A 14,640-nucleotide genomic window follows, 5' to 3' on the forward strand; every position below is an offset into this window, starting at 1 on the left:
CTCAAGTTAAGATAATTTGAGGTTTTGATAAAGGCATTATTTATGACAGGCATGAGCCACCGCATCTGGCTCCTTATATTCCTTATCTCAGCTAATAACATCACCTATCCTTAGGGCCACCCAAGATCAAAATCTTTTTTATTCTCCTTTATTTTTTTTAAATGAGATGAGGTCTTATTCAGTAACCCAAGCTGGAGTGCAGTGGAGTAATCATGGCTTACTGCAGCCTCAACCACCTGGGATCAAGCGATCCTCTCTCCTGTCTTCCGAGTAGCTGGAATTACAGTCACACTCCACCGGGCCTGGAAAATTTTTTATTTTTATTTTTGTAGAGATGGGGTGTCACTGTGTCGTCCAGGCTGGTCTTCAACTCCTAGGCTCAAACAGTCCTCCTGCCTCAGCCTCACAAAGTAGTGGGATTACAGATGTTAGCCACCACACATGGTCTGATCAAAATTTTAAGTCATATTTGGTGTATGAGTCAAGAACCCAGCAGGAAGCAAATGGTATGCTCAAATTAAGGTAATTTGAGGATTTAATAAAGGCACTATTTATGAAGGTGAGGTTAGAGTATATGGAAACCACAGAGGAACATGTGTGTCCCAGATAGTGAGACTGGGGAGCCCATAGTCGACCACATAGGTTAACTTCCTAAGGCAGAGGGTGTGGTAGAGGGGGATAGAGAATGAATCTGGTGTGACAAAGAAAGATGTCCATTGCATGTGGCACTCCAGGTTTTTCTTTATCAAATTAAACTTATCACAGTCCTTTTCTGATAAGTTTATTCCACTGCAGTCTTTCTCCTTTACACTTACACTTCGATTCCACTCGTTCTGGCTCCCATTACCTTTGCTGAGGCCATGGTCAATGACCCAGTCTCTTTCCATCCCTCACGGAGCCACTAGCAATCCATCAGTATGAACACTTAAAATGAAACAGATTACCTTTGCTAGCCTGTCTATCAGGTATTTAATTTGTGTATTAGACACTTCTACAGAGCCCTAATGCTCAGTGGAACATGGGTCAAATACCAGTACTCCATTGACAGTCTTTTTTGTATTCACCATCCTTTTTAAAGGGGTGTATCAGTCTGTTATCCCACACTGTAACTGGTCTGTTCTATCAGCCTCGAGTCTTTAGTCAAAGTCTTTCAGCATCAAGACTTCCGTTAGGAATATCACAGCATAATCTGTGATTTTCTGTGGCAGATGGCTCAGGGTGTTAACATGAAATGTTCTTCCAGAGTCCTACACCAACAAATGATCATAAACATGGAATAAAGATGCCATCACACACCTTATGTGCATATGTGGTGGCAAATGAAAACCATAGCTTAAAAATAGAGCAGGATTGGGGTTAGTAGAAATCAGAAAGCCATAGATCTGTGGTGGCAAAATGAAAACCATAGCTTAAAAACAGCAGTATTGGGACTAGTAGAAATCAGAAAGCCACCGAACCCCATGAATTAGGCAAAATTATTGATACTTTGATATAGTCACATTCAGTGTGGCTGGCATATGTAATAGGCCCAAGAATGCTATTCTTAAGGAACTGCTTGATTTTCTAATTTTCTTCCTTAGAATATGCATTAATTCTAACCCTCACATGAATTGGCGTAATCATAAGATTATTTTTAATGTACTTCCTTGTTGTTATTGTCATTTAAATAAACAAAATCACTAAATTCCATGTAACATCAATAGCTGTAACACCTTCTATGCTATATTTAGATAATGCAGAATGTTCTTTGAAGTGTGGCGCTTCAGAAACTTTAATGAAAACATAATGAGCATTTTAGTTAGGTGATAGCCTAACTAATTTAGTTTTTGTTGATGTAAGACACAGGAAAGTCTAGAATTCTACAATTAACTGTATTCTGGAACCATTTTTTTAATTGACATTTTGGTCTGTGGCCATTCTATTAAAATTGCATGTGTTTAGGTTATAAACAGCCCTTTACAAGAATCAGATGACATCCCCATTCTGGTTTCTTTTTCTCTCAAGAATTATCTTGGTGAATGGTAAAAATTGTCAAACTAAAACAATATATTAAAACATGAGTAAGAAATAATGGGCATGTATTATATGTCTCACTTTAGTGTTCGCCATCCTGGGTGGCATTTGTCTTTTTTAGTGACAAAAAAGCAAACGACTTTGCTATCACTAAAGGAGAACCAGATTTTCAAATTCTTGAGGTATTTTATATCAAGGAAAATAATTTTTAAAGTCAAATTTGTTTTTAATCCAAAATTGTTTTTATACTTATTTTGTTAAGAATGACAAAGGGATATATAAATGCAACTTAGTCTGTTAAACATTTAACAAAAACTATACAAATACTTCAGTTCTTACAGACATATGACCAAAAATAAAAACATGGTCAACCTGAATTGAGCCCCAAGAAAAATAGGTTGGGAGCAGTGATTGGCCAAAACATTTCGAGAAAGCTTTTAGGGGTTGCAAAGAGGTAGTCTGTGGATAGAAGTAATAATTTTAACCATGGAAACCTCTTTGGCCTGAGCACTTTCGGCTTATTTATCCATCAGAGAAAAGTCAACAACATTGAAATCCCTGCACTAACACAAAATGGTCTCCTATCCCATTTTGGGGTTGTCTAAGTTATACATATGACTTATTAATTATTCTTGTTAAACTTTTACTCTTGTATATTAATATAAATTGTAAAACCATCTTCTTTTTAGGCCCTGGAACCCTTTATGGTAATGATTTATTTGAGTTATATCTAAGAAGACTCTATTAGAGGTTCAAGGAATTTTGATAATTTGGTCTTAATGAATTTTAGTGTTAGGACTTTAAACACCATCTAGTGTAACATCGCTGTGACATGTGATCTTCATGCTGCTTGAATGCTTCCTAGAACAGGAACCTAGCGTCCTGCAGGCATTCTTGATAGAAACAGAAATCTACCTTTCCATAGCCTCTGTCCACAGGGCCTGCACTTGCCATCTGGAGCTACGCAGAACAAGTTAATTTCTCTTTCCTGTGATAGACTTCACAGAGTTGAAGACAAATTCTCCCTACAATGTCTTTTGGCCTGCCATCATTTTTCTTGTGATGTGTTTTCTGTATTCCCAAATCCTCTGGCTGCCCTTTTCTAGATTAGCTCCAGATTTTCAGTTTTAATTTAGAAGACAGTAACCAGATTGGGTTGTAGTATTTTCTATGTGGTTTGATCATTTGCTTCTGGTATACACACATTGGGTTTCTTGTTCTACTGTGTACTTTTGAGACAGAGTGGAAGAAAAGGTCTTTTAGTGATTGCCAAAGTCTCCTCAGCATCTTTGCTGAACCACGTCACTAGGCTTACTCTCCTTCCTGTAGACTTCCATTGTCAAGCTCCAAGCCCGACCCAGATAAATTCTCCAGTTCATCTCTCTTCTTTGCTCCTCAAATCTCTTTGACTTAGAACTTATGGCACTAAAATCTTAGAGTCAAAATCAGACTTTCCTTTTATTAAATTCTGATTATAGTGGGTATTATTGAATTAAAGTACAGTGAATTAGGATTATTGCTATGACTACTATTAATGCTTTTTTTTGTATAGTGCTTTATAGCATTGGCTACTGGGGGGTCATATTTCAAACTTTTACGGTATTTTGGTGCCTTTTTGTGATTACCAAAATACCCATAATTGTCTGGCATAATTTTTCTTTCATCTAGAATAAATGCTTTTTTACACTGCTGTTTAGCATTTTCTAAGCACCACAATCACTAGAGGAATTGACATCATAAGTTAAAATGTACTGAGAGCCCACAGGGTGCCTGCTGTTGTCCTTGTCTCTTTATAACAGCTGTATCCATTGAGAACTGCTCTGTAGACTCATGGCCCTTTCCCTCCAGTTAATTTAGGAGCAGCTGCAGCCCTTGCAAAGTGAAACCCAAATGTCCTCTGGGATTTCCAAGAAACCTAATTCATTTTTCCACTGTGAATTAAGTGGCTTCTCACTGTTGGTGTCTCTATGATTGTGACTCTCTCAATAATTAATACAGTATCATCTTTCATGGATATTATGTTTGTAATAGATTTATTAGGTTGTTTTGCCAAGGAAGGAGAGAACAGCATATGGTTATTTGAATTTCCTTTCCCGTCCACTTAATTTCTTCTTTGCTTTGGTAGTTTAAATATTTAAGCTGCTGGCTTCTTGTTAGATTAATTGAAATACTGTCTAATTAATCCTGCAGAGGACAGAAATATTATTCTCCTCTTCATTTTTATAATTAAAAATAGTAAACAAAAATGAAAGAGTTCAAAACTAGTCTGATATAAAAAAGGCATTACAGTCTTAATTGAGACATGCTTCTCTTTCTGTCTTTCATAAATTGAGGTAGAAATTATATGCTGTAGCACATCCATGTATCATTTAAAAATCTTTTTTAATGGCAAGCTCTTGCTATCTATTAATTATCTTAATTTGTGTTCTTTTAGATTGTGATAATTTATATTCCTAAGATATTGAAGTTTGAGCCTGGAGAGACTTAACATTTGATTTGGATGGACAACCACAATTTATGATGTTTGTTCAAGCTAGATTTGAGGGCTCTGAAGCCACAGGTTTGGGCATGAAATCTTGAGGGAACAGGTTTTCTCGTGAAAACTTTGGCACTTCTACTTTTAACCATTACCAGTAATAGCTGTTAATAGTAGAGAATTAGGAACTATGACTTTCTAATTTGATATCTTTATTGATATATTGACCTACATAACAGGATGTTTTTGGAGTTTTTGAAAGAGATCAAGTTTGATGAAATGAAAGGGAAAACAAATGATGAAAGAAAATCACATACTTTTCTTTTCTAAATGTGCTTAAAACTGTGAGAAGGGTCCAAAGAGAGCAGTTCTTATCTCCTTAAAGTCACACTGAGAAGTCTTATTTACAGACCCCAGTGTGTATCTAGTAGACTGTATGTACTCATTGCTAGACATTTTTAGGGCACTTTCTACTTCTACTATGTCAATTTTGCCTAGCTCAGATTAAAGTTTCATTTTAGTATAGAGTAAGACATGAATAGTCTGCTAAAATAGCACCCCTACCTGTCTTCTCTGATTAGGGGATTTAGAGTTGAATATAACAGTGGTCTGGGAAAAATCAATTTCCTTGACTGTGAAGTTTAAACTGGATTCAAGATCTCAGAAATGAATATCTTAATAATAAACACTCTCCAGGAGTGATTTCTGCTGTAATTAAACTAATATTGTACAATTTAAGGGGAAGGAAGTGGAAATAGAAGTTTGTATATTATGCAGACTATATCACCCTGACTGTGATTTTTAATGAGGTTAAGCAACACTATTACTAGGGTAGCTTTTTTCTCCATAAATTTTAAGAACTGTAATCCTGACATGTATTAACATGAGTGTTTTTAGCTACTTTTGTACCTATACTGTAATAATGCCGCACTTGACAAGTAAGTGCCATCACGTACATACATATGTATTATGTATATACGTCATATTATATGTATCATTTACATATCTCTGTTTGTTTATGTGTTATTAGTTTCTATGGCTGTTTTGTCAAGTCACCACACACGGTGGCTTAAAACAACAAAATTTGTATCTGAGAGGTCAGATCTGGATGTCAAAATTGAGATCTGGAGATCAGAAATCTGAAATGGGCCTCAGTGGGCTAAAATAAAGGTGTGGGCAGGACTGCATTCCTTCTGGAGGCTCTGGGGGAGAATGTGTTTCTTTGACTTTTCTACCACCTAGGGGCTGCCTGCATTCTTTGGCTCATGACTCTTTTCTTCAACTTTATAGCCAGCAATGGCCAGTCAAGTCTTTCTCACACTTTATTATTCTGACACTGATTCTCCTGCCTCCTTCTTTCATTTACAAGAACCCCTGTGATTACATTGGACCCACCTGTTTAATTCAGGATAATCTCTCTAAAACAGTGGATTGGCAACATTAATTTTCTCTGCAACCTTAATTTGCCCTAGCCATGTAACATTACATATTCACAGGTTCTGGGAATTAGGACGTGGGCATCTTTAGGGGTATATTATACTTTAATCTGCTTACCACAGTATCTGACTTAAATTTTAAGATGAGTACACTGGGTGCTATGTTAATAGTGTACTGAAGGGAGGCAAGTGCAGAAGCAGGAAGACTATGTAGGAAGCTAATGTAGTAAACCATATGAGATAAAATGGTGGCTTAAACAGGGTGGTACTAGCAATGGAGGTGATGAGAAGTGGCAGGATCCTAGATATATTTTCAACATAATTTGCTGACCGATTAGACGTGGGATATAAAAGAAAGAAGAGTTGAGTATATTCCGAAGTTTTGGGTCTGAGCAATGGGGAAAATTAATCTGGCATTAATTAAGATAGAGAAAACTATTCAAAGAGCAAGTTTAGGGTGTCAGTGGTGGGGCAGTTTGGGCCAGGGAAGAGGAGCCAGGGAGAGATCAAACACTTAGTTTTTGCATAAGTTTGAGACGCTTAGTAGTGATTTTAATCAAGCAGGTCTGTCTTCCACCAGGGCCAGAGCTGTAGGTCCCATGGGAATTTCTGCCAAAGAATTGCAGATTGAATTTACTTGCACCATCTATTTCCCTTCTCCTCTTTATTAAAAAAAAAAAAAAAAAAAGGAGGAGAGCTATCTGCCTTTTAAATAACTATTTGTCTTCCTTCAGTATGTATAAAAAATCCAAGTGGATGTATCAGGTAGTTAGATAGATAATTCTGGAATTTGGAAGAGTGGTCTAGCCTAGAAATATAAATTTTTTGTTCTTTAGCATGTAAATGGCATTTTAAAGCATGAGACTGAATGTAATCACTTACGGAGAGAATATAGATAGGAAAGAAGAGACCAAAGTCTGAACTCTGGAACACTGCAATCTCAAGAGTTTGGAGGAGTTGAAAGGAAACCAGCAAAGAAGAACTAGAGTAGCCAGTGAAATAGGATGCAAGTCAGGTCTACTAGATCTGATTTCCAAAATGTCTTCAGAATGCCATAGTATTCTTAGATCAGAACATGGTAACTGGTATATTACAGACAGTTGCTTTTGAAAAATTATATTGGATGATTGGACTATTTCCATACACGTATCCTGCTATCAGAGTTCCCTCCGGATCCAATGATAGTTCTGCATTTACTCTCTGTCCATGTAATATGAGGTTTATGAAGTTTAATGAGATACTCTTGAGAATATATGTTAATGCCATCTTTAGAGGGTGATATATCTATGTAGGCTCTGTATTAAATATGAGAGTTCAGAATGGAGTAAGAAATTCAGTTGCTTCATTAAGCTGAAGCAACTTATATTTTTAGGAGATTTGACAATTTTATATTCTTTTGAATATCCTCAGTGGTGACAAATTTCTTTTGCTTTGAACGGATTTAACTTTACAGAGTATCTGCAGTAATTTGTGTGTTGTTGAATAGAGCAAAAATTGGAAAATCAATATAACATTCTAGAAAGTAATTTGGCATTATATACCAAAACACTTAAATTTTTATATAGACATTGATATAGTAACTCTTCTGACAGGAATTTATTCTAAGGAAACAGTCTTATATATGTGCAAAGATTTCTTTATGATATTGTTCATTATAGTGAAAAGTTAAAAACAATCTAAACAGTAGAGTATTAGAAAAATAGATTTTAGGATAACCATTCAGCATAAACTATGGAGTCAACAATGTGTAATATTATGGAAAATATCAAATGAAATAGAATAAAAGTGGAAAAATCAAAATATCAAACAGTATGTGAAAAATTTTATATGCACACATATATATGGACATAAATATGTAGAAGGGGAGATATTTGCAAGTGTTAAAATTTATTTCTACATAGTAGAATTGGAAAACATTTTCTTTTTTCATTTTTTCCAAATATTCTACAATGAACTTATATTAATTTTGAAACAAAAAATATATTTCAAAGAAGATAGAATTATGGTTCTTCAGACATGTATGATAGTTAATGTGGGTAATCAAACAGTCTTTGCTCAGTACTAAAACTATAAAAGGAATTTTTAATTTTTGGAACAATAGCAACACCATTAAAATAAATGGATAGCTTCCCAAAGAGAATAATTTGAAAGACAGCCCTGATTTGGATTTGGAAGTTGTGGGATTTTGAGGGGGTGTTGGGGTACATTTTAAATTGAGCTTTAATTTGCATAGTAAAATTCACAGATTATACATTTGTGTAACCAACATCCAAATTAAAATACAGCTGGTATATTTGTCTGAAAAAAAATCACTGTTTTTCTTTCAACAGTATTATACCTTAAATAATTTCTTAAAGCAATATAGATCTTTCAGGGCATTTTCTCTTTGTTGGTACTTGGAATCATGTGCCTTGATCTCACTATCTCTTGGAGTAGTGCGGCCAAATTAGCAGCCCCGTACGTGGGCCCTCAGTGATGAGGTTCAGTTTGCCATGTAGGTTTTGCAGGGTGTCCAGTTTATGGAAAGCTGAGAATGCCTCCTCTACCAACTAAAGAAGCAGAATTGCTCAGGTGCCTGGTAGTGATTTTGGTCAAGCAAGTCAGTCCTCCACCAGGACCAGAGATATATGTCCTATGGGAATTTCTACCAAAGAATTGCAGATTGAATTTATTTGCTCCCATTTATTTCCCTTCTCCTGTTTATTAAAAAAAAGGAGAAAAGCCATCTGCCTTTTAAATAACTATTTCTCTTCTTTCGAACAACTTATAGGATATTTGTGTTGCCTACTAGTTGCATTTTCTAGGTGAGGATTGTAAGGGTGGTAATTAAGAACTAACTTCCGTTTTGCCTTTGCAATGACCTCTGGTCCTCCAGTGATTTATGACCTACTGGTCTAGAGGGGTGTTTGTAACTTCCTGACATACTCCTGAACTGCTTCATAGGACCATCTTTTGCCAGACCACCCTGAACTGCCAGTGTCAACACTACTTGCACAAAACTTAATAAATGAGTTTTCTCCAGTACTGAGCCCCTGAGAAACATCCTTTTTTTGCTGTGACTCCAGATACTTCTAACCAAAATTAGCTCTGAGTGGCAGTTGCATGGCATTAATGGGCTTTTAATTTTTTATTTCTTGGATTTGAAGTTTCATTTCAAAGACCTCCTGACAGTAGATCATTTAGTTATTCCAGTGGTCTCTGCAGCCATGAGAGCTTCTAGAACTTGAAATAACAATAATTAACTTATATTAGGAGAGTTTATTATGTTCCAGGCAATATTGTTAAGCACTTTCATGGCTTTTCTTACTTAATTCTGATAACAAAGCAATGAAGTTGTAGGGATTATTTTGGCTATGTTTTGCGGGTGAAGTAATTGAAGCTAAGAAAGGGTAGGTATTTACAAATAGGAAATAATGGTGCAGGAAATAATGGTGCAGTTCCAATAGTGGTTGTGCTCCCAACTGCTGTACTATATTATCTACCCAAATTGATTCCTGCCATCTATTGGTTCTTAACATTATTGTGTATAATTGATGTTAAGTTGCTCATAAAAGGCTGGCCTTCTCTTCCTCAGTATGTACTTTTCAAGAAAGCTAAACCTAGCAAATCTAGCCCTCCAAGAAAGAAAGGAACTCCAGGCCAAAAGGAACAACTCTGATCCTGCTGCTAGTTAGTATCAGGCTCATGACACCTAGTAAAGGTCAAGCATTGAACACTGGGGCCTTTTCCTTACCCACCCTGCCAAGTAATTTTCATTCCTCATTTTAGTTTCTGTTGACTACCTGGCTGCAGTAATACTATTCTCTTTCAAGAAATCCTTTGTCTTCAGAGCTGTGCATCCACTCAGCCCATCACTGATCTCCCTTCCTTCATCCAGCAGCATCGGAAACTGACTGCTCACCCTGAGATAACTTCATAACCTCTGAATCAACCTTGGTTTTATTTAGGAGCAGGCTTCCTTGTATATAACTTGGCTATGAGCTTCATGAGGACATGAATTGTATCGGTTTTATTTACTGTGGTATCCTTAGCACCAAGAAAAGTATTAGGAACTGAGTAAATTCTTGTTGAATGACTAAATTATATGCTAACATGTGTATGCACCGTATGGGAAGCTCAGATATCTGTGCTCTGGTAATGCCCTTAGTCCTCATTAGTGCCACTAGAGACTACAGAAAAATCTCAAGCAAACAAATGGTATATGCTCCCCTTACCAACTTGCAAATGGCCATTATTCACCCACTTCATGGGAATGGTCATAGTTTAGTGCTGTATTCCTTAAAGCCCAGACCTTGTCCTGACCAGAGGAATTTGGAGAGATCAGATAACGGCAGTCACATGCAAGAAGTGGTAGAGGAGAGATGTCCCACATACGTGAGACTTTAAGCACCAACCTGGATTGAGAAATATTGTATTTGACAAAACTAGTGCAGCTGTGACATTTCCATCTTTCATCACTTGACATTACTTTGAGGTCTTGATGTTTACTTCACCCAAGAGACAGAAACTTCTGAGCCCTCCCGTGCTAGATTCTTGGTGTTTTCAGGCTGTCTTATGAGATTTATCTTACTCTGTACTCACAGTGCTGCCTCTCAAATAACACATAGAATTTCTATGTTGTTGTGCAGATTTTTATAATATGTACTTAGTTTTCATTCTTATGCAGGTGACCTTCATGTTGCAAGCAGGATGAGTTTATACAGTATCTCAGGGATATGTTCTGTTTGATTGCCCTCCCTGCCTACACACACACACACACACACACACACACACACACAGACAGCGAGAGAGAGCGCAACCTGTTCTTTGGGATTACATTACATTATCTAGCCGGGTGATGTACTAATACAAAAACAATTTTAAAAATAATTTTTCTGCACTCTGATACCTCCTTCAATTGGTTGATGAAGCTGTTGCTGTAAACTATTAGCAAATACAGAGTTCTTCATTCAGTTCAAACACAGACAAATATATGTATCTGGTGCTAAATGGTTCCTGGTTTCTTTTTTATTTTTCCAGGCAAGAAAACTGATCAGTGATTTTGCCATTATCTTGTCCATTCTCATCTTTTGTGTAATAGATGCCCTAGTAGGCGTGGACACTCCAAAACTAATTGTGCCAAGTGAGTTCAAGGTAGGTGAATGTCTATCTTTTGGTCATTCCTGGAACTCTTTTTCTTTCTTTCCCCCATTCTAGTTTATTGTGTGTCTCTTTGAGTTAGTTTTGCACAATTATCCATATTTTTTTTCCAAAATCAGTCCCTCTTAGGCTCATATATACATGTAGTTTAATTTCTTCACTACAATTAAATGTCAAGACCAGGGTTTTTATTTAAAACAACTGATAATACTATTATAAACTCTGCCTTATAGTTTTAGAATAAATATCCAAAATATTTTATATACCTTATTACCTTAATCTATATAATGACTCTGGGAAATACATATTGTAGCTATCATCCTCCTGATTTTTTCTTTTTTGAGACAGGGCCTTGCTCTGTTGCCTAGGCTGGAGTGTGGTGGTGCAATCTCAGCTCACTGCAACCTTTGCCTCCCAGGTTCAAAGAATCCTCCCACATTAGCCTCCCAAGTAGCTGGTACTATAGGCGCATGCCACCACCCCCAGCTAATTTTATTATGTTTTGTAGAGACAAGGTCTCACTATATTACCCAGTTTGGTCATCATCCTGATTTTATAAAGTTAAGATTGAAGCTCAAAGAACTAAGTAAAATGCCTAAGATTATGGAACTAGTAATGTCAAGATGTGAAGTTAGAACCCAAGCCTCCAGAAGTCTAGTCTAATACTCTTTTCATACTATGAAACTACCTACCACATGCATGTATATATAAGGTGAATTGTAATTATTACAAAGTAGATATAATAATTACTTAACTTACGAACCTATTGATATGCATAGGTAATGGATAAAATTTACATTCCAGTCATTCCTGAATATATTCCTAGCTAATTTTTCACTACAAGTCTTTTATCTATTTTCTAGAATAATCCTCCTTCCCTCCACTACTGAGGTCATATATTTGCTAAGAATTATTAAGCTAGTTGCAGTTTTAGTTTAATAACTGCTTAATGAGGAAGGGATATATATGTTATAACACACATTATTTTTTGAATTGTCTCTGCTATCACATATTCATTAGTAAAGATAAGTTCTCATCCATTCAACCATTAATTCATTTGAGTTAATATTTATTGAATATTGAGTCAGGCTCTAAGCTGGAAATTTGAAATGCATTGATGAGTAAGACAAATTTTTTTCCCTGACAAGCTCACATCTGCTAATTGTAGTAAAATGAGGTTAGATTCAGTGACAGAATTATGAGACAGATGATGGGAATATCCTCAGAAGAGAAGTGAGACTTTCTTGATAGCAAATATGGAGAAAATAATTCACAGTGTTCTATTTTAGTTTTTTATTTGCATTGTTGAAAGTAAGGAAAAGCGTAGGAACCCCTTTTTTTTCCTGTAGTAGACATACATGATCTACTGATGGAAAACAGACTAAGAACTGCAAAAATGACAGTTTTTTCCAGTTTTTTTGGTGATTTTCCTAAGATTTATCCAGTTATTGTAGATCATTATTTTATATGTAAAATAAGAGACCAGAATTTTTACATTAGTTCACTTATATAAAAACAGCTATGGCTTTTTATATATATTATGAAGCTGTTAAAAATTGGCAATAGTATAAACAACTTCATTATAATTGCTAAAACCCATGAACAAAATTCATGGTGGTTTGGTAATTTCTTGCTACCTTTTTACTGAATTTCTTGCTACCTTTTTACTTTTTACCTTTTACTTTTTACTTGCTACCTTTTTATCTTTTTACATTTGGAGTTTTCTTCTGGCTGCTCTTTAAACTTAAATCAGTTTGTTCCATTTTCAGTCCTTATCTTAAATCATCCCAAATACGCAAAATGCCATTCACTTCTTTTCCAACAGCCCATATTCTTTCTCTCCTTTCTTTAAAGAATTGCCTCAAAAATAACATCCTTTGGGAGAGTTTTGGTGAATAATCTTCATTCTCTAGCTCATAACTGTTTATATTTCTCAATATGTTGGTTATCCAAATATAAAAGCATGTCTTCCCATTGATTTTTTCACCAAATAGTATATATTAACTTGATAATTTTCTGAAAAATATCATCTGTCTTTTTCAAGCCAACAAGTCCAAACCGAGGTTGGTTTGTTCCACCGTTTGGAGAAAACCCCTGGTGGGTGTGCCTTGCCGCTGCTATCCCGGCTTTGTTGGTCACTATACTGATTTTCATGGACCAACAAATTACAGCTGTGATTGTAAACAGGAAAGAACACAAACTCAAGGTAAGTGTCCATAATAATGTCTATCATTGCCTTCTACTTTCTTTTTAGTACTTGAAAACACTAATTGATTAAAAACCAAGGAAGCTTTGTTGGGAGTTACTATAGCTAATGTTCCTTAAGAGTCCGCAGAACCAGAGATCACTTTGTATTGGCACATGTCTTCAATATAACACTTTAGGGAGAGCTCATTTAAATCTGAAAAAAAAAAGATTTCAAATCATATTTCTTTCACCAGCAAAGAGAATACAAACATAATTTACTACTTAGCCACAGTCATCCTACATCTGATTTTAGTGGAGTAACTATCCTCAATAAAGACAAGGACAATCAAAGGTTTAATTAATTTATACTGAGCATCTGCTTTCTCTTAAATCAACTCAGGTTTATTCTTAAAGATTATTCAGATAGTTCATGGTTGTAAGCTGGTGGTGTACATCCTGTTTTTTGTCTTCACATACTTGTGTCAGTATGTTATTAACCATAAAGAAGGGAGAAAAATGCTTTATTTTGTACATTTTAAAAATCAGTTATTAACTTTGTTATGAGTCTAAAGAAAATGCCTTAGTGGTCTGGGATATCTTTCAAGAGAGCTGCCTAAAATGCTCTTACTTTATATAATGTTTTTCCAGCTCTAGTGACTTTTTTAGTTGCAATGAATTTTTACAATACCATTTGAAGAAGTGAGATATGAATGGTAACAATAATAAGAGCTATTATTTAGTGGAGGGCTACTATGAGCCAGGCCATCTTCTAAGCACTTTGTATTATATATTAACTCATTAACTTTTCATAACCACCATATGAGGGAAGTGTGAAAATGCATTAGAGTCTGTTACCCAGAAGGAGAGGATATTACTAAGAATAGAGTTCAGCACAGTAGGTATAGCAGGAAAAATATTCAGGAAATATAAAGAACTGGCTGACTATAGAAACCCATTGAGCAGAGGAATGAGAGAGATGAGGAAGATTCTGAAAAACTATCCAAGTATGGAGAACTTAAAAAGCTGTAGATCATGGTAAGAAAGGAGTAAATCCCATAATAATAAGACCAGGAGAAGAAAATTAAAAGCTTTGGTCAAAGAAGAGATGTTAGATTTTGAGAGTTTGGAAGGAGAGAAAGCTGAGATTGATGAACTGGTCCAAAGCATGTGGCTAGCTCCTGAAGCATGTTGACAATGATGTCCATCAAAACTTGTTAAGTTAGAGTAATGTGAGTCTGGTGAACTGAAAGTATCACCTGCCTCAATATTGATATGATTGGAAAGTGGCACAGAGTATGGTAGAGAAGAACATCATGGGAAAGTTGCTGAAACAATAAGTGAAAGTATATAACTGTCCTGGAGGTCAGCATATTTAGTGATGTGGAAGGG

At 35.7% G+C, this 14,640-nt stretch overlaps 1 protein-coding gene across 3 annotated transcripts in view; it reads left to right on the plus strand.

Moving 5' to 3' along the window:
- The window catches only part of SLC4A4 (solute carrier family 4 member 4), a 386,161-nt gene that overhangs the window by 335,081 nt on the left and 36,440 nt on the right, over positions 1 to 14,640 (plus strand). For all 3 annotated transcript variants that reach the window (XM_054485495.2, XM_054485497.2, XM_054485496.2), the window contains exons 17-18: positions 10,945 to 11,058; positions 13,109 to 13,270. In XM_054485495.2, coding sequence (XP_054341470.1) covers positions 10,945 to 11,058; positions 13,109 to 13,270 — 276 coding nt within the window. The remainder of the gene's footprint in view (positions 1 to 10,944; positions 11,059 to 13,108; positions 13,271 to 14,640) is intronic.

The sequence above is a fragment of the Pongo pygmaeus genome, chromosome 3 (assembly GCF_028885625.2).
Source record: "Pongo pygmaeus isolate AG05252 chromosome 3, NHGRI_mPonPyg2-v2.0_pri, whole genome shotgun sequence".
Taxonomy (NCBI): domain Eukaryota; kingdom Metazoa; phylum Chordata; class Mammalia; order Primates; family Hominidae; genus Pongo; species Pongo pygmaeus.